A 20,962-nucleotide genomic window follows, 5' to 3' on the forward strand; every position below is an offset into this window, starting at 1 on the left:
CTCTTTTTACTACCTTGAGAATTTTTTTCCAAAAGGGGTTTTTTGCTCATAGGGGTTTTAATGAGGCTGGTTTACCTGAAATAAACTTGTACAGGTACTGCTATAAATAACATTCATTTTCTTTTGCATATTTTATGACATATCTCCAGCCAAAAGAGGGGAACTATTCTAAATTTTCAGATGTCATATTCCTTTAAAAGGGAGCTACCAATAAAACGATAAGTCGCATTATCATAATACGGATGCGCAAAAATTACAGTCATCAAGCCCTAAAACGGCTACATCAAAAAACTGATTAGGAAAACAGCAAAACCTAATCTACCAGCTTATAACAAAAGTACTTAAGTACACCAGAACATGGAAGCATGTCCAGCAAAATACACAGAAACGCTTTCATTAACAGATATAAAAGGTAAACATGTGAAGAATTAGTCGGCAAGGTTGTCATCTCCCTCCTCAGCAGCCTTCTCATCATCTACAAGCTTACCGCCTCGGATCACTTTACCAGGGTCCATGGCGCCAAATTCTCTATCAGGAACAAGAAACTTTGCCTGATTAACAGCTCGCTCAAAGCCTTCTGCAAAAGCATCTAGAATATCACCTTCCTTGTTACTCTCAAATTCCTTCATCTTTCCAGATAGCTCGATCATTCGATCATTTACAGTTGACAGGTCATTTTCCTTTTCTTTCAATAATGCAGAAATCCTCTCTTGACACTCCTTTTCAACTTTAAGCTCGGTCTTAGCCTCAGATAACTTTTTCTTCAATTCCTTAATACTCGCCTCACTCCGCACCAATTGCTCCTTCAACTCAGCAATCTTGGAAGCCTCAGACAATTCTTTCTTATGTTTTTTCTCTTGACTACGGCCAATACTGGCCAATCGAAATCCTAATACCTAAAATCATTAACCCAACATCATATCAGAAGAAACAGCAAAGAAAAACAAACAAACTATCCTACATTTCAGAAACGCTTTACCTGCAGATATTGATCAATGCCTACGTCCCCGACCTCTTCTACCCGACTTCTATCTGCCTTACACTGCACAACTTCGTCAGCAACAACACTAAAGGGGAATTTCTTGTTCCATACCGAGGAATTCTCCTTCTCCTCCTCAAATGAGTGTAATTTCTCTTGCCTTAAAGTAAAGTTCGGCAATTCATCGAGTTGCAACTTCTCATCTTCAACTCGTACGTCATCTTCGGTGACTGCATCCGATTTTCTTTTTTTGAATACAATACCCTTCTTTTTTGGTGGGGGCTGATCCACCTCAGCCCCACCATCTGCTTTCTTGGCATTTGATGACGATCCCTCAAAGTTTTTTGTTTTGAATCGAGACCTTAAACTTGAAGCAGTCACTCTAGGGAAGTTACCAGCTGAAACATTCATAGGGAAACTAATCAGCGAAGCTAACAGTTAAAAACAAATTTGAGGAAAGATAACCTCCAAATTTTCTCACCAAAATATTCTAATACAACCGCTTTATTTTCCTCCCAAGGAAGCAGGTCAGAAACAGATATCAATCCACCTTTGTCAACCATTTCAATCAAAAATGAGATTATACATTCATTTCGGGTATTGATAAGTTCCAGTCCCAGTATATGCTGTGGATGACAACACCAATAAAGCGGGAATTTTTCCCCCAAATGTTCATCAAGGTAAAACAGAAACTCTTCATCTACTGATTTCACTTTCAAAAACATTTCTTTAAAATCCTTGAAAGACGATTTATAAAGTTTGAAGATAGAAAACCCAGGGGTGCTGTTTAAATTAATCCATAACCCTTTCCATACCCCTTTAGCTTGAAACAAAGAAAAAAACAATTCTAAATCTGCTTTAATTTCAAGAAAATCCATCAAAGCTTCGAAACATCTGATAAACGCCCACCCGTTTGGGTGTATTTGAGATGAGGCACAGTTCAGTTGTTTCATCACAGTACATTCAAAACCAGAAAAGGGAAGTTTAACTCGTAGTTCCTCAATCATGCAACTATAAACATAAAAATGTTCAAAATCCTTTTTTCTATGGAAAACACGATCCGCTCGGCTACATGGCAACAGTTCTATGTGAAACCCAGCCCTGACTAACCCACCCGTGTTTACCCGCTTCACACTCTGAATATCGAAAAATAATGAAGCCCGTATATGGACATCATTGTCAACCCAATCATATTTCTCATCATCTGTAACTAGGGGAAGCAAATTTTTCTTTTTCTCACTCATTTTTAACAAGTATGGCGGAAAAAATTAACAAGAACAGAAGGGGGTGAAGGAAGCTTACTAACCTCTTCTACTCATTGTCACTTAGAAGCTTCTGCCTCCTTAAATGAAGTGGGTTTGAGAACTTGAAACTCAACCACTAGTTTAATTAACTTTTCAGTTCCATAATTAAATCTCATCCGCACAAACCAAAGTTGCTTTAACGGTCCAGAAGTGACATTGGAAGTTGAACCAGACAAATATTAAATAACATAATGGCCAATAAAGATAAATGCTTGAAATTTATTTTCACGCAACCCTTTCATATGCCAACGTTAGAATCTGGTAAGACACGTTGACCTGGGGGCTGGATATACCGAGCTATAACTCGCTAAAGCAGTTAAAAGCTCAACCTGTCTCCCTCAAATCAGGCCAAGCTTGGGGGCTGTGATACGAACAAGTAAAAGTCGGTTACGAGTTATATCTCGGCAACGTACGATTCACAATTGTAACTGCATATTCCAGATAAATCGGCATTTATTTTCATCCTGTAACGTCGGATACACAGTTAATGCTCGGACGTTACATAAAAACGGTCAGCTTCGACCAGCCAGATATAAAGAGAGGAGCAGAAGCCAAAAAGGTAATCCATCTTTTTCCAAGAAGCATATACACATATATTCTCTTACTAACTTGATCGTCGGAGGACCTTTGTAGGTACCCACCACCTTGGTCTCAACCACCGTGCTTCGTGTTCTACCTCAAGAGTTTGCTGACCTTTTCTGAGGAACGAGCTATATTCAAAATGCTTTCTTAGTTATTCAAAAACTTCTAGGAGGTCAGATTGAAGAGCCTCTTCAGTTTCTGACTTGACCACCATCTCGTCGACATATATTTCCATGTTCTTGCCAATCTGGTGTTGAAATACTTTGTCTATTAACCTTTGATAGGTTGCACTTGCATTCTAGAGACCAAAAGGCATTACTTTATAACAAAAATTTTCATAATCAATTATAAATGCGGTTTTATCTTCATCTGCAGGATCCATTAGTATCTGGTTATAGCCTGAGTAGGCATCCATAAAACTTAAAACTTCAAAACCTGAAGTGTTGTCAACTAGTTTATCAATGCACGAGAGGCTGCTTTTCAGGGCATGTAGGTGTACGTCAGGGCTAAGGTCGGGAATCTTCATTGCAATGTTGGCAAATATTGTCATGTAGTCTCTTAGACTTTCGTACTGTCCTTGTTTGATAGTGCTGAGGTAGTCAGAGTCATGCACATAGATCTTTGATGCTGCAAAGTGATTGATGGATAGTTCAATGAACTCGTCGAAGTTAGTGATTGATTCTGCAGGCAAACTAGAAAACCAAAGTAAAGCAGCTCCGTTCAAAAAGTTAGAAAAAAAACGACATAAGATTGAGTCATATGTACGATTTAAAAACATCATGGATCAAATTTTGTAACATGTATTTTAGGGTCACCAATCCCTTCATACGGCTTCAACGTTGTTGGGAGTGTGAAGCTTTTTGGCATTTGAAAATCTATCATCTCCTTCGAGAAATGGTTCGTTTTCCTTCTCGCGGGTTTCAAAAATTTTATATCCATTGATGTGTTTGTCTTTGACTGTTTTCCTCAATATTGTTTTCCTTATCAACATTCTTCCTATCTCTATCGTCTTTACTCCCATTGGTTCTATCGGCTAGGAAATCAGCTATTTTCTTAACCTCTACCTGAAAGGCGATGTTCATAGCCACTAGCTCGTCATAAGTTGGAGGAGGAGGAGGTGGAAGCATGACGTTATCGCCCATGGTCCTGCAAAATAATAACAAGAAATCGATGTGGGGTTATTTGAAAAATTTGAGTTGAACGGTGGACGCCAAATGTTCTGGTCTGGAACTGGTCTCCGAAGTATAGCTCAGTCACAATGAGTGATGCTCCTAGATGAAGTGTGTTATGCTACGAGCTTCTTGTCAATCCAAACTGCGCGTGAGACCTGCAAAAAAGATTCCAGCACCCAAGTCAATATCTAGTTACAGAATGAATAATTCTAATACTATATTGCTATTCTTTTCTTTGTGTATTGACACATATGATGCTCCTTTATAGCTCGTATGGGCCTCTATTTATTATCATATTGCAGTAACCGACCTCACTCCTTGTGGTCTGAGATTCATGCAATTACTATAGAGGTGTAAAACGATTTTTTAATCTGAACCAAATTTTCGTCCAAATTTAAATAATCAATTCCAAGATATAACATTGTGTATCTGAGATATTTGGGCACCAATAAAAAAGTATGGCGTACATGTTTTTGTTACGGTGGGCGTTGTATGGAACTATCCGAATAAAATATCAACTAAGTAACTTTAACACCAAAGATTTGAGATTAAGTCGTGAAGCATGTGAAACATTGCAATATATGCAACATCAAACATCGAAAACCTTGTGTTATAATAAAAATAATTTTCATTGTCCACAAGATATAAAATATATGCATGTCGATGTCCAAGCAAAATAATATAAGAATTGGATCGACAATTCTTTAAGTCTTTGGACTAGGTAACTACAGAGAGTTTATGTCGACGACATTAAAAATAAAAAGGGCAAGCTATTAATGCAATGTGATTGGTTTCATGATCAAAGTATATATTATTAGTAAGCAAAGCGCATAATATGTTGACAATCAAAGCATTTGAGACAGGTGGTGCAATTAAAGGCATGAAAAGAAACGCAACTTTGAAAGTGAGTGCCGTTTGATTTGGGTGAATTGTTATAGAAATAGATTAAGGAAAAAAAAAAGAGAAGAGATTAAAAATAAATAATTTATAAAAAAATATTTTTATTAGTAGTAAATAAGTAATACAAGAATTAAATATAAAAAATAATAATAAATAATAAGTATTGAGATCTCTATTAATAATATCATAAAAAGATGAATAAATTCTTTTAAAGTGAACAAAGTTAATTAAAATTTGTTGTCCGGTATTTTAGTAGAACACATGAATGCTAATTTTTTGAATTCTTTTGTTTACATTTGATGAACAAAATAAAGAATAATGAGAATAATTAGAGATTAGAAAAGTAAATAATAGAAATGATTTCTCAAATTTCAAAAAAATTCTTCTTGAGGGAAGTGGGTTAAAGTCTTTTTATAGTCTCAGGCTATTTTAAAAGGGAGTATATTATTCAATGATTATAATGTCATATTCGGCCTATCCCTTTTATCCGAAAGTTTGTTACTAAATAGAATAATTAGCAACAGCCAACAGGTATTTTTGGGTGTTTCTATTATTTTAAATATCTTTAACTAAAAATAGGTATAAGAAGAAAGTTAATCTCCATAAATTGAGGTAGCAGTTTTGACATTGTTTAAATGTTTGTGACAAGGAGGTGTCAGAGTAAAAAGATGTTCATAACATGTGACATTAATAAAGGAATATCTAATTTGGTTCATTTCTAATAATATGATATTTTTTATATTTTAAATTCAACTAATCCAGTTCCACTAATTTAGTATCCACTAAAAGAAAAATTTAATTCTTCAAGATGTTGTTTTAGGATTTTATCCTTTTAGTCGAACACTTCTAACAAGAATTTTACTCTTTTTTAACTAGAGGTAAACGTGAGTCGAATCAGATCGAATATGGTCAAAATATCAATTTGATCCGCATTGAAATCATTGGATTGGATCGGATCAAATATCCACGTTTTAAGCTTGGTTCCGATCTGACCCGATTTGCATATTTTGCAGATCAGATCAGATATATCCGCAAAAATAAAAATATTTAAAAAAATATTTTTTTATTACAAAATATCAATAAAATTCTTTTTTCACTCTTTTAAATATATTTATTTTTAAAATATTATTAAATATATAATCGATTAAATCGTATTATTTTTGTCAAAATTAGATCAGACAAATTAATTTGATCAAAAAATGGTGAATCAAATTTTGAATCGGTCTAAATTAATATTATTTTTTTATAAAAAATGACTACAATACCTCTATTATAGAAAATGACTAAAATATTCTTATTATACATATTAATTTTAAGAACTCTAAATTCTAGCCATTTTTTTTGTCATCGTAGAGTTAGGATTTAGAATTTTTAATATATATATATATATATATATATATATAATAGGGGTATTTTAGTTATTTTTTATAATAAAGATATTATAGTTATTTTTTATAAAAAAATATTAATTTAGATTAATTTAAAATTTAATTTATTAATTTTTTTGCTAAATTAATTTGTCTGGTCTAATTTTAATAAAAATAACATAGTTTAATTGATTATATGTGTTAAATTTTAATTTTTAAAAACATCTTTAAAAAAAATATTTTTGACATCTTTATCTAAGTAAAGAATATTAGGGCCAACAATTTTTTTGATTTGTAACTATTAAATAATCATCAATAATAATTTTAATAGTGTAAAATTGTATTTAATAGTGACCAAAATTTAATAAAATTGCTGGTGGTTAGATTTTTTTGTCTAAGTGGCTCTTTAATAAATGGGAAAAAGGTCCACAAGGGATAGTGATGTTGTGTTGATGGTGGTGGCTGCATAAATAGCCGTGACACCATAGAGTGTGGTGCCATGCACGGTTCATTATTACATTGATCTTTTCTTTCTAGCTGTATATCTACCAACAATGGCATCACCATCGCAACCAGAAATTGCAATACCGGAAATGTTTATACGCCCCGAACTGGAACCTACTGCTATCCAATCTGATCATGAAGCCGCAGCAATTCCCATCTTTGACCTCCAAACCCTGCTTTCTGATGGAAACGACAATACCACTCAACTCCACGAGTTGTACGACACATGCAAAGAGTGGGGGATTTTTCAGGTTAAGTTTATTATCCCAATATATGAATTATATGTATTCCCTATATGCAGGGCATAGTAATATATGTGACGTACGTGTAGGTGCGGAACCATGGTGTTAGTCGTGAAGTGCTAGAGAATTTGGAAGTGGAGATGGAGAAATTCTTCAATCTGTCGAAGGAGGAGAAAAGCAAATACCAAGTGGAAGAGGGAGATTTCCAAGGGTATGGAAACGTGAAAAGAAGAAGCAAGGATGAGAAGGTTGATTGGGGGGAGAGGTTCTTCATGGTGATAAACCCTATGGAGAGAAGAAAGGCAGATCTGTTGGAAAAGCTGCCTCCATCGCTGAGAGAGACGTTGGAGACATACTTTGCGGAGTTGAGGAAGATCGGGATGGGGCTGCTGAGAATATTGGGAGAAGGAGTTGGAATGGAGATAGAGGAAGTGGATCACATATTTGACAACGGGATGCAGACAACCAGGATGACGTATTATCCGCCATGCCCCAATCCGGAGCTAGTTTTAGGTTTGACTCCTCACTCCGACTCAACAGGGATAACCATACTTCACCAGGTCAACGCAATTGAGGGTCTCCAAATCAAGAAACATGGCCTTTGGCTTCCTGTGTCTTTTCACCCCAACGCCTTTCTTGTTTTGGTTGGGGACATCTTTGAGGTTTCTTATCTAATTCCTTTTTCTTTCTTTTATATATTTGTTGGAAACTTATGTGCAGTAGACTTCACGTGAAGTTAATAGTTGAGAGTTGTTAGATGAAAATTTAGTCCAATTAGTCAAATTATTTAACGACTTTCAGCTATCAACTTCATGTAAAGTCGACTGCACATAAATTTTCGCGTATATATTTTAATCACAATATTATTTACCTCTTTTTATTTTCTTTTTAATTTTTATATTATTTTTTTTTGTGTAGTAGTATGTGGTGGGAAATAACTAGTTAGAGAAAACAAACAAAAGAGTACCATACTCATCATATTTTTAATTGACTTGCACTTTTTCTTAGTCTTTATTCAATTGACAACCAGGCAAACAATTAATATTTTTGTGCATTCACATTCACATAGAACTTCATAATTGGTGAGCAGATAGTAAGCAATGGGGTCTACAACAGCATGGAGCATAGGGTAGTAGTCAACAAAGAAAAGGGGAGACTTTCTATTGCCATGTTCATGAACCCAAAATATGAGGCAGAGATTGGGCCTGCAAAGAGCTTGATAAGTGAAGAAAACCCACCCTTGTTTAGAAGAATGGTTATGGAAGATTTCGTCAAAGACTACTTTTCCCGCAAGCTCAATGGCAAAGCGCACTTGGATAATATGAGGATCAAAACTACTTCTCCTCCTGATGATCACTAATAACATCTGCTGTTGATGTGCTTTGTTATTGCATAATCAAAACATACTTTATTTCATCAACATGTATATGTCGTTGCCTTACATAAACGACTACCTTTTTAGATATATTATGCATTTAATTTCTTAGTGTAAAATTATTTTTCTTGCTTAACCAAACCATATATACTAACGTCATTATTTTTCTCTACTTTGAAAAAGTGCATAAGGAATCTCCTCTTGCTACCGCCCTCAAGCTAAGTCACAAATGAACCATCTACATAGGCAACATTTAGTCAGAATTATTAAATGATGGAACGGCGAAATTAAACGACGGGGCAAATGGTCTATATATTCTTTTCTGGCAGGTCAACTTAAGCGAAGTAGTAAATTAACTATTTGACCGACCTAAACATTATTAATGATATAACCTTTCTAAGTTTACATAGCAAATTAGTAATAACAATAAGCAGCTCAAATAATGGTAGCTTTTTTTCTTCAATTCTAAACATGTGAATAGGATAATTAACTAATTAAGTCGTCAATCTTATTAATTAGGTAATTAATAAGGAGTTTATCCAACAAATATTTTTGAACTGTATTTTATTTTTTAAAATTGTTATTAATAAATAATTATTTAAATTTTTTTAAAAATATATAAAATTAATAATTATTAATTACAATTGTTTAAAATTGACCGATTAAGAATTATTTACCTATAACTTTTTCTTAAGTCATTTTTAGCCACACTGTACTATTTTCTTTTCTTTTTCCCTGGACGTATCGCCCGAGATTACTTATTTTTTAATGTAACCAAAACTCCAGAAGTGATGGTTGTTGACTTGTTGGCACAAAATAACAATCCAATTTATTAATCCGGTGCCGCTATTGACGATGAAATTTAATCATAATTTTTTTTTCTCTCTAAGATATTCTTTATTGCAATAAAACGTGCAAATACAAGAAAGATTATGGGTCTGAAAGCATCACAACGAGAGTGGGGGTATTCCCAAACAAAGGAACAAAAAGATAAAAACAATGTGTCAAAATAAAGAGAGGAGAAAAAAAAGGAAGAAAAAACGTGGATTTCAGCTTGTGCGGTGGTGCAATCCATGTCTGACGAATTCATCAACTAAAATCAAAGCGGGGGACAAAATTTCTCCAAGCTCAATTTGCTATTCTTAGCTTCGAAGATTAGAGTGTTCCTTGCAAGCCAGGCCATATACCCCACAATAGATACGCTGCTTGGGAGAGACAAAGCTTTGAACCTGACCTGGTCTTCCAAGTTCTTTTATCTCGATATTGAACTTATCTTCAAGTCTTGATGAGTAGAAGATTTCAAGTTTTATATCAGCTCAGAATGATGATACTCTCTGCAAGTTGATGCTAATTAGGTGTGATTGTGTGAACCAATAACTTTCCTAATGTGTTTTGAAAAAATATCCTTATCAAGAAGGAAACACATGAAACATGTAGGCATTTACGAGCATGATAATTTTGGTCAACTATAATACATGTATATTAAAATAAAAATGTTATTTATACACTAAAATCAGCTATCAATATATTTATATACAAATATATGTGTGATTTAATTTATATGTATTTATATTTCAGCCTATATTTTATATTAGTGACTAATTTTAGTGGCTGATTTTAATGTACATGTAGTATAAAATATATATTGAAAAAGAAATATTAAGAAATTATTAAATTTATTATTTTTAATTATTAACTAACTATCAATATTTAAAAATATAATATAAAATATATTATTAAATTTTTAGATTAAAAAATTAAATTAATAATTAAATAATAGATAAAACAAATAAATTTTGATGTTTCTAATATTTTTTATATTAAAATATAAAATACATATTATAAATGAATTAAATTATATATATATATTTATATACAAAAATATAATAACAAATTTAATAATTAATTTTAATTAGTATGTACATGTGACACTTTTAAATTTCGTTATCTCAAATTTGGATTATCCGAGAGATCTACTCACCGAAAAAAGGTGGAAAAAATTTTTAGAACTCTTGCAAATCAAGAAAAAATCTCATAAGTGGATTAGTTCTAATTATAAACTAATATAAAGAGAATTACACCATAAAAACTGAAAATAGTTAGATGAAAAAAAGAGAAAATAAATTTAAAAAAGTAAAGGAAAGCAATTAATTTTTTTTTCACTAGACATAAAATCATTTAAATCAGATATAATATAAAATATTTAAGAAAAAAACCCTATTTTATCGAATAGAATTGATTATATGAATTAAAAGATGCTATTAAGTCTAATAAAAAATCTCATCTCATAAATAATTGGAATAAATAATTAGAATACGTCAATGGGTATAGATAAATTACAAAAAAAAAATCTTTATCTATGACTATGTACAGGGAAAAAACCAAGAAAAAAAGAGTGAAGTACCCCAGGGAACAGCCAACAAGAAGATAAAGAATTGATATTGACAAGTTAAAGTATTTGAAGGAACTCTCCAATAGAGATCATTAAATGGAGTTGCCCAATTTATTTAAAAAAAATCCTACTGATTATGATATATTTACCTATGAGCAATAAAATTTATTTATTATATATTATTAATTTTATAATCAAAATATATTATATATTATTCTTTTATTATAATTAAAATTAATTTTTTTTAAATTAATTTTTTTTATTTTCTCTCTCTTTTTCTATCTCATTCTTTTATTTATTTATTTATTTTATATATCATTATTAATAACTAATAAATATAACATTCGCTAATTAAAATTAAAAATAAATTAAAATTAAAATATAATTATATTATATTATTAATTTAACAACTAAAATATGTTACGTGATATTTTTTTATTAAAATTAAAATAAAACTTTTTTTCTAAAATTAATATTTTTTTCCATTATCTTATTTACATCTCTTCTCTTTTCTATTTTTCTCTATTCTTATCAGTTTATATATAACTTATAATTTATATTATTAATTTAACAAATCAAAATATAATATAAGATATTCTTTCATTACAATTAAAATATATTTTTTTAAATTAACAAAATTACTCTCTCTTAATTTTTCTGTATCTTTCTTTCTTTTTTCTTATTTTCTAATTCTCTTTATTTTTATGTTTTACAAAAAAAAAATTAATAAATAATATAATTTAAATAAATTCATAAGATTATAAGAATACATTAAAATTATAATTATATATAGTTAAAAAATATCTAATAATATTATTCACACAAAAAAATATATTAAAAAAAAATAAGTACTATTTTGATTCTTAAGATTTGAAATCAATATTAAAATCATTCTTAATATTTTTAATTTAAAATATTTTTAACATTAAAATTATTTTTAAAATAATCCTTTTAACTATCTTATTCTCACCTCACTAACCCTGTATATCACCACATCCAGAAAAAAGAGAGAGAGAGAAGCAGAGAAAGTGAATGAGAAGGAGGAGAAAAAAAGAAGAGAGGAGAAAAAGAGACAACACAGATGGAATTGAGTGTTACCGTTGTTATTGACGCAGCAAATAGAGAGAGAGTGCAACGACTGTGACAACGATTTTAGATCTCTTTTTCTCTCTTTCAGCAATGATTTTGGAGAACAGGAGCAACGGCCACAACGATTTTAGCATTGGTGTCATCGGTGGTAGTGATGATTTCAACAGCGATTTCAGATCTTCTTTATCTGTTCGACGAAAAAAATAATTAAAAAATATATTATTTAATTTTTTTATCTATAAAGATCCTGTTTTTCTTAGTTAACATGATTTTTGTTCGTACGATCTTTTGTAATAGTAATTTGATTTTATAAATTTTTTGTATCATAATTTATAACTTCAGATATAATTTTAAAAGATTTATATTTTTGTAATGTTATTACCCACAAAAACACAAGTTATGTTTCTAAAGCAAACTCAAAGTTTAACTCCAAACATCTGCAAACTCCCTGCATCATGAGAGTCTTCAACCCACACTGAAAAAAGCCCAACCACCCCATGCGGCAGCTGGCGACGAGATCTTAAATAGCATCAATAGGCACGGTCACCCGTCATCGACAAGAAATGGACCAAGAAACCAAGGAAACGGTTCTGACTTTCCTGAACCACTGTCTTTGCACCACCACCCTCCCGGTTTGTGCATCATCGAACTCGTCGACCTCCTCAACTCACTCCGACTTAACCTGCCGAGTCCCAATTTGGCTCGTCTCTTTGTCTCACACCTCTGTTTGTTGACAGCAGCAATATAACAACCATAACAGGCTAACAGATTGCATCAAGAAAATCAAGAAATGCCATTTCAATTTTTGTCAATAACCAAGTCTCTTGACTTGGTCAATTTCAATTAGTCTTAGACATTAGTATGACTATATATATATATATAAGTGTTCAAGTTAGTAATAGTATAAAAGAGATGTACGAGAAACAGTTTATGAGATCATTCAATAAAGATCACTCAATTTCAGTTTTTCTTAGCACACAAGTAATTACTCTCTGTTCATAGTTCTACCTACTACAATTGTGTCTCAGCAATAATTTTCACATGGTATCAAGAGCATCAAGGTTTTGATCTATGGTTCTGATTGTTCCTTCTTCTTCCAACAATAACAAATCACTTTTTTCACCTATACCAGACAAGCTTGATGAAACAAATCTTTATCACCTGGGAACAATTGGCTCTATTCACCATTAAGGCTCAAAAACTACAAGATCATATAATTGAAGGCAAAGAACCTCCCAAGTATGCATCTGACGCAGAGAAAGCAGCAAGCACTATTTCCTCCAAAAATGAAGAATGGCAACAAGAAGATTTCAACCTTAGTTCCTGGCTTGCTTCATTCGACAGTTCCTTCAAAAACAAAATGATCCACTACACTTGTGCACTACAGATGTGGCAAAAGCTTCGACAACTCTTTTCTGAATCAACAAGAAGAAAGATCAAACAATTTCGTGCTCAATTAAAGAACTCCAAGAAACAATCTCTTTCAATTACTAAGTATCTTTCTAACATCAAGAAACTTGGTACCCTGACACAGGTGCCAGCCATCATCTCACACATGATGCATCAAATCTCATCACTGCCAATGACTATACAGGCCCTGATCAGCTTTTCATTGCAAACGGTTCTGGTATTCCAATTAGTCATTATGGTTATTCTGCCTTAAGAAATAAAAATGATAATCAAATTTTCATGCTCAAAAATATTTTACATATATCTTACCATTGTTTTGTTAAATCTCAGGTCAACAAGGCAATTCTACTTCACGGAATTCTTAAACATGATCTTTATGCCTTTGACAACTTGACTGTCCCACCTTCTTTAGTTGATAACTCTAATTTTCATACTTTCTTGACAAAATGTAATTTGAATTTAACTCTGGCGTAGAAAGCTTGGACATCCTTCTTCTTCTGTTATCAAAACTGTCCTTAAACAATAGAATCTACCAATTGAATCTAATACAATTTCTTATTCTTTTATTTGTGATCATTGTGCAATGTCCAAAATGCATGTTTTTCCTTTTTCTACTTCTAACACTACATATACTTATCATTTACGATTAGTTTTCATAGACATCTAGGACCCTGCACATGTTACTTCTAGATCTGGATTCAAATACTATTTAAGCTTTGTTGATGCTCACACACGATGCACTTGTTTATACTTCATGCAATCAAAAACTCAAGTTTTTCATATTTTTCAAATTCAAATTAATGATGGAAAAACAAACTGGTTATTTGATAAAGAAAAAGAATTTCTCTCCTTTAATTTTCAACAATTTTTACAATAGAATGGTATTATGCACATTATCATGCACATATACTCATCAACAATAAGGAATTGTTGAGGAAAACATAGACATTTAGTTGAAATGGGATTGTCTCTACTTGCTAGTGCTCAATTGCCTTTTACATTTTGGGAGAATACTTTCTTAACTTCTGCTTTTCTTATTAATCGTCTACCAACCAAGATCTTAAATTACAAATCACCATATGAAGTGTTTCATCACATCAAACCTAACTATGATATGCTTCACGTATTCGGCTGTGCATGCTATCCCCATACTAGACCTCTTAGGATTCATAAACTTGATTTCAGATAAGAATTATGTGTTTTCTTGGATATGCACCACAGCCCAAAGATTTTGAGTGCCTTACAAAGCAAGGCAAAATTCTCATTGCTCGTAATGTAATCTTTGATGAACAAGTGTTTCCTTTTACTAGCCTTTTTTCTTCTCAAGTTACTTCTGATGCAGGTTCACCCCACTCACCTCCTACTCTACCTCACATTCCTATACCTCACAATAATACCTCTGAGATCTCAAAACTTTCCCCTTTGATCAACTCCTCTTCAACACAATTCAATACTACCTCTTCCACTTCTACCCCTCCAACCCTCAATGACAATCTTCAAAACACAAACTCAACTATTGTTCTCATTTCTGGTTTAGAACTTCAACTTCCCAAAGCACCATAGTTTCATTCCTAACTACAACTATCACTTCAAATACTCATCACATGACTACCAGATCTAAATCTAGCATACATAAACCTTAAGTCCTTCTTGCTGCACCAATATCTTATGACTTGGTCCAAAGTTCTCCAAAAAATGTTCCTCAAGCATTGTCCTCTTTTCATTGGTTTCAAGCAATGAAGGAGGAATATGATGCCCTCATGAGAAATCACACATGGCACCTAACATCACCTCCTCCTAATTCAACTATCATTGGTTGTAAGTGGGTTTTCACTGTAAAAAGAGCCCCTGACAATAGTATAAAGAAGTATAAAGCAAAGTTAGTGGCAAAAGGGTGCCACCAGGTAGAAGGCATTGATTTCACTCAAATCTATAGCCCGGTGATTCGTCCATCCACCATTCGAAATATTCTCTCTATTGTTGTGTCTAAAAGGTGGTCATTACGCCAATTTGATTTCAATAACGTCTTTTTAAATGGCGAGTTGAAAGAGGATGTTTATATGTTTCAACCTCCAGGATTTCAGCATCATGATTCCACATTAGTTTGCAAACTAGATAGAGCCATTTATGGCTTGAAGCAAGCACCACGTGCTTGGTTTGCTAAACTTAGTACCACTCTATTTCAGTTTAGTTTCAAAAACACCAAAACTGACACATCATTCTTCATTCGAATCACCTCTACTTCTACTATTTACCTTCTTGCTCATGTTGATGACATTGTTATAACTGGTGATTGTAAGCAAGATACTGATTCTTTAATTGCACAACTAAAATCTCAGTTGTCTCTTAAAGATTTGGGTGCTTTGCATTATTTTCTTGGTCTTAAATTCAATTCTATTGCTAATGGTGATTTACATATATCTCAATCTAAGTATATATTGGATTTACTAAAGCGTGCAGGCATGGATCGTTCGAAATCTATACCTACACCAATTCTGTTCTCGCTGAAACTTGTGTCTCAAGGCACTGATTACGTTGAAGATCCTATACTTTATCGTTCCTTACTTCTCTAAGAGCACTAACTTTCGTATATTTGTCTTTGCAGATGTAGCTTGGGCTAGTGATATTGAAGATCGTAGCTGCACCAGTGGCTACTGCGTCTTCCTTGGTGATAATTCTGTGTTTTGGAGTAGTCATAAACAACAAGCAGTGAGTCACTCTTCAACTAAAGTTGAATTTCGTTGCCTCACAGATGCTGAAGCAGAAGTCCTTTGGGTTTAGAAACTCCTCAATGAGCTTGGCATCTCTTCCACTATTGCTCTCACGATTGTTTGTGACAATTTAAGCATTGTTATGCTCACTGCTAATCTTGTACTTCATAGTCAAAGCAAACACTTCGAAATTAATCTCCACTTCGTCCAGGATAGACCTTCATGTGGTGCATATATCCCAGCAGACTCTCAGATTGCAGATATTCTTACTAAATCTCTGTCCACCACTTTCTTTGAGAAATTTCAGCACAAACTCAGAGGGTTCCCTAGCACCACTCTAAGTTTGAGGGGGGATGTTGACAGGTGACAACAGCAATATAACAACCATAACAGAATGCAGCTAATAGATTGCATCAAGAAGATCAAGAAATGCGATTTTAGTTTTTGGCAATAACTGAGTCTCTTGACTTGGTCAATTTCAATTAGTCTTAGACATTAGTATGACTATATATATAAGTGCTCAAGTTAGTAAATAATATAAAATAGATGTATGAGAAACAGTTTATGAGATCATTCAATAAAGTTTTCTTAGAACACAAGTAGTTACTCTATTCATAGTTCTACCTACTACAATTGCGTCTCAGCAACAATTTTCACACTGCTGATGTGCCTTGCAATATACAATTTATTTTTTGGGAGCATTCTTACATTTGAAAAAGTTTACATATGTAAAAGTTGAATTGAAGATTTTCTTACCGATGATTATCTTTTTAAAGTGATTATATAATCTTTTTTGTAATTTTAATTGGTATTTTACTCAATTTATGGTCTGATGTACATATTGGTCAAGCTGAAGCTCATTATAACAATTATGAAACTGTTCGTCCTTGGAAACCTCAAGCTGAAGAGATCTAGCTTGGTCCAAACGACCTATGTCACAAAAACCTTTGATCAATGCATTGTAACAATAGGCGTCTGGTACTAAACCCATCCCAATCACCTCATCTAACATCTTCGCAGCTTCACCAACCCTACCCTCTTCGGACAAACCACGTATCATGATAGCATATAAAGTAACATCCGGCACAATTCCCCTCTTAAACATTTTGGTGTACCATACATATGCCTCACTATATCTCTTGGCGTGAATGAAGCTATTTATCAGAGAACGGTAACTCTGCAGATTAAGAGGAAAACCATCTATCCTCAACAAAGACAGCAAAGAAAGCGCTTCATCTGTCCTCCCGTTCTTGCAAAACCCATCAATCAAGACATTATAACAGCGCAAAGTAGGCAAGCACCCATTTTCTTTCATAGTGTTAAACAACCTAAACGCCTCATCAACCTTCTTCCAGTGACAGAGGCCATAAATAATAGCCGTATACGTCTTAACATCAGGCAGCACACCCCCTCTTGCTCATATCATCGAGCATCTTGAGGGCAGCATTGAAGTTTCCAATCTTACAGAATCCACCAATCAAGAGAGTGTAAGTGTGGTCATCTGGCAAAGAATTAGACCTAAGCATAACATTATAGAGCGAAAAAGGCAACACAAACAAGTCTTTCTTGAGCACAACCTTCATGATAGTGTTATAGGCGTGAGCATCAGGCTCACAATCGAACTCAGACATTCTATCAAAACACTGAATGGCTTCTTCAGCAAGACCCATATAGGAATAGGTCCTTATGAGGGCTCTAACACATTCAGAACTTATGAAAATCTCAGATTTCTTCAGAAGTTGGAGCGCGTCCCAGTAAAGGGAGCACCACTCCTTAGTGGCGAGAGTGCAACTTACCTCGTTACGGGAATGCTGATCCACGAGGCTCTCGAACTTGAGCGCGACCCACACGCAGAAACGGAGGGAGAGTCGGCGGTTACGATTAGGGAGATCTCGCGTGACGACGACGGCGTCTGCGTCAGCGGAAGAGTGGTGCTGCGATCGGCGAGGGAGGAACTTTGTGAGCAGTCCGGAAGCATTGTGGAAATGGACTCGTTTCCACAACAGCATAGAGGGATCGGGGTGATGATGGTGGCAGCGGGGCGCTATCTTGTGGCGTTTGGGGAAGAGGGCAACAGGTGAGACCTAAAAACAGAGTAAAGAGTAATAATAAAGTTTGCTTCTTTTACTTAGAGAGAGAGAAAGAGAGAGAATGAGAGAGAGAGCATCATGGCGCAACATGACGACCTCAGCGCGCCACCGCGGTCGCTGCCACCGCCTCCATCTCCCACTAAGACCGATCCGCGTGCAATTCACGCACGTGCTATAAAATCAGTTGCAACGGACCGTGCCACATTCAACAACCTGGTAACGCTTTACTCGAAATTGGAGAGCTTGGCGTCCTACTCTGTCCGCGTGTTCAGCCAAATCCGGAGTCCCAACGTTGTGTCATGGACCGCACTTGTCTCCGCCCACTCCAATACCCTCCTCGCCCTCCGTTACTTCGTTTCCATGCTTCGCCACCCAACACTCCCCAACAATCGCACCCTTGCCTCCCTCTTCCGCACCTCAGCTGCACTCTCTGCCCTCCCCTTTGCCCTTTCCCTCCACTCCCTCTCCCTCAAGCTCGCCCTTTCCAGTGATCCTTTTGCCGGTTCTGCGCTACTCAGTTTTTACTTCAAGTGCCGTATGCCGCACCACGCACACAAGGTATTCGATGAAATACCTGATAGAGATAGTGTTTGTTATTCCGCTATGATCGTGGGTCTAGCTCAGAATTCCCGCTCTGTGGATGCGCTTTTGGTTTTGGCCGACATGAGGCATCGTGGTTTTGCATCCACAGAGCATAGCGTTTCGGGGGGTCTGCGTGCTGCTGCTGAGCTGGCAGCATTGGAGCAGTGTAGAATGATACATGGGCATGCGGTTGTTGCTGGGTTTGATTCAAATGTGGTGGTGGGCAGTGCTCTGGTTGATGGTTATGGTAAAGCCGGCGTTGTTGAGAATGCAAGGCAGGTTTTTGAGGATAATTTGGCTTGGATGAATTTAGTGGGTTGGAATGCTATGATGGCCGGTTATGCCCAGCAAGGAGATCATAAATCTACTTCCGAACTGTTTGATTCAATGGGATGCCAGGGACTGGTGCCGGATGAGTATAGTTTTCTGGCAATGTTGACAGCACTTTATAACGCTGGAATGTTTCTTCAGGCTGATCAGTGGTTGACAAGGATGAAAGTGGATTATGGTTTGCAGCCAACTCTAGCGCATTATACTTGCTTGGTAGGTGCAATGGCCCGTGCTGGGCACTTGGAACAGGCAGAGAGGGTAGCATTGACAATGCCATATGAGCCAGATGCTGCAGTTTGGCGAGCCTTGCTATCAGCTTGTGCTTTTCATGGTGAAGCCGATAAGGCTTGGTCTATGGCCAAGAGGGTTTTGGAACTTGAACCGCTTGATGACTCGGCTTATGTTATTGTTGCCAATGTGTTGTCAGCTGCAGGAAGGTGGGATGATGTTGCAGAATTGAGGAAGATGTTGAGAGATAGGAGGGTGAAGAAACAAGGAGGTAGGAGTTGGATTGAAGTTCAGGGAAAAGTACATGTTTTTGCAGCAGGGGATTGGAAGCATGAGAGATCCGCGGAAATTTATCGTAAGTTGGAAGAGATCATGGGGGAGATTGAGAAATTGGGATATGTTCCAATTTGGGATGAGTTGTTGCACAATGTGGAGGAAGAAAAGAGAAAGGAGGCTCTTTGGCATCACAGCGAGAAGTTGGCAGTGGCATTTGGTGTGTTGTGTGGGTCTGCACCACCAGGAAAGCCATTGAGAATTGTGAAGAATTTGAGGATTTGTAAGGATTGTCATGAAGCTTTTAAGTATATGACCAGAATTTTAGAGAGGGAAATTATTGTGAGGGATGTTAACAGATATCACAGATTTGTTGATGGTAATTGTACTTGTAGAGACATATGGTAGAACATAAGATGAATAAATGGTCAAATTAATCTCCAAAAGATTACTCATTTTTTAAATTAGTTTTTGAAAGATTTTTTTAATAAGATTTGTCTTTTAAAATTTTTTAGTCATTATAGTTCTTCCGTCACTTTTGCTAATGACGTCAAAATTTGTTGATATGACACGTTAAGTGACATCACAACATACATTTAGTAGTCCTAATTGACAGTTAACATGATAAATTTATGAAATTAAATCAAATCAACCTCAAATTAAAGGATTCCAATGTCTCAAGTTCTTCTCTCAATTAGGTTTTGATTTGGTATAATTTCATAAATTTATCATATGTATTAGTTGTAGTATCACTTAACGTGTCACGTTAACAAATTTTGGCGTCAAAAAATGACAGAAAAACTAATGCAATTAATTTAAAATTTTTAAAGCACGAATTTAATTAAAAAAATCTTTTAAAAATTAAGTTAGAGAACGGATGATGATTGATGATTCAGAGACAAATTTGACTATTTATCCCGCATATTTATTTTGCATATTTATCCTGCATATGATAGATACAAAATAAATTTGTCTGAAGCTTCTTTCTACAAGAGACAAAGCGATTCAATGCTGAACAAGGTAAGTATTAATGCTCTCCAACTAAGGCTACCATGAATACATTTATACACAAATGAAATACAGAGAGAATGCTCCAGTTCTACTTTAGCCTCGCTGGATCCCAAATTAAAGGTTACTTGCTGAGCCACAGAATACTCCCATTTTTTTAGACAAATATTCATCTCAACTTGGTCACACGTATATATTTGCTAATTAGGTCAGTCAAGGCATGTATATCGGGCACTGCTGGCTATAGAAAGGCAAAGAAAAGTTTGAGACTTGAAAATCAATGTGGTTGGTCGGTCACGTAAAATTCTCATACCAATCAAAATTTATTGAATTTTGGCTTTGCATGAACATGTAAAGGCCATCCGTTCATTAAGCAAAGAAGACCGAGTCAAGGACCCCCCCATTGGTTCAATCTTAAACTTCT

The 20,962-nt window shown here is 34.7% G+C and overlaps 3 protein-coding genes across 4 annotated transcripts; 2 read left to right on the forward strand and 1 right to left on the reverse strand.

Moving 5' to 3' along the window:
- The first annotated feature begins 6,741 nt into the window (after positions 1 to 6,741).
- Positions 6,742 to 8,597, forward strand: LOC112792485 (codeine O-demethylase). Of its 2 annotated transcripts, none has more exons than XM_025835743.3 (3): positions 6,742 to 7,059; positions 7,140 to 7,712; positions 8,141 to 8,597. In XM_025835743.3, the coding sequence occupies exons 1-3, from the start codon at positions 6,859 to 6,861 to the stop codon at positions 8,408 to 8,410; spliced, it is 1,044 nt and encodes a 347-aa protein (XP_025691528.1). In that variant the 5' UTR covers positions 6,742 to 6,858; the 3' UTR covers positions 8,411 to 8,597. The 2 variants fall into 2 exon arrangements, with proteins under 2 accessions (XP_025691528.1, XP_072068997.1); XM_072212896.1 differs by having other exon boundaries at positions 6,759 to 7,059; positions 8,120 to 8,597.
- An 8,013-nt stretch (positions 8,598 to 16,610) lies between these two features.
- LOC112792487 (pentatricopeptide repeat-containing protein At1g79540-like) lies at positions 16,611 to 18,036 on the reverse strand. Its single transcript, XM_072212897.1, has 2 exons — positions 17,605 to 18,036; positions 16,611 to 17,528 (listed from the first exon to the last, which is right to left on the reverse strand). The coding sequence occupies exons 1-2, from the start codon at positions 18,034 to 18,036 to the stop codon at positions 17,505 to 17,507; spliced, it is 456 nt and encodes a 151-aa protein (XP_072068998.1). The 3' UTR covers positions 16,611 to 17,504.
- Positions 18,037 to 18,195: 159 nt separating this feature from the next.
- LOC112792486 (pentatricopeptide repeat-containing protein At4g33170) lies at positions 18,196 to 19,976 on the forward strand. The gene has a single exon (XM_025835744.3). The coding sequence runs from the start codon at positions 18,196 to 18,198 to the stop codon at positions 19,936 to 19,938; it is 1,743 nt and encodes a 580-aa protein (XP_025691529.1). The 3' UTR covers positions 19,939 to 19,976.
- Positions 19,977 to 20,962: the final 986 nt, after the last annotated feature.

This window comes from Arachis hypogaea, chromosome 13, assembly GCF_003086295.3.
Source record: "Arachis hypogaea cultivar Tifrunner chromosome 13, arahy.Tifrunner.gnm2.J5K5, whole genome shotgun sequence".
NCBI lineage: Eukaryota > Viridiplantae > Streptophyta > Magnoliopsida > Fabales > Fabaceae > Arachis > Arachis hypogaea.

Bases quoted from the DNA above. Each gene is read 5' to 3' on its own strand.
- LOC112792485 (XM_072212896.1), top strand. From the start codon at position 6,859: ATGGCATCACCATCGCAACCAGAAATTGCAATACCGGAAATGTTTATA. The intron at 7,060-7,139 runs GTTAAGTTTATT...ACGTACGTGTAG, and splicing joins AAGAGTGGGGGATTTTTCAG to GTGCGGAACCATGGTGTTAG. The intron at 7,713-8,119 runs GTTTCTTATCTA...ACATTCACATAG, and splicing joins TGGTTGGGGACATCTTTGAG to AACTTCATAATTGGTGAGCA.
- LOC112792487 (XM_072212897.1), bottom strand. From the start codon at position 18,036: ATGCTGTTGTGGAAACGAGTCCATTTCCACAATGCTTCCGGACTGCTC. The intron at 17,529-17,604 runs GTTGTGCTCAAG...ATTCTTTGCCAG, and splicing joins CCTATAACACTATCATGAAG to ATGACCACACTTACACTCTC.
- LOC112792486 (XM_025835744.3), top strand. From the start codon at position 18,196: ATGGCGCAACATGACGACCTCAGCGCGCCACCGCGGTCGCTGCCACCG.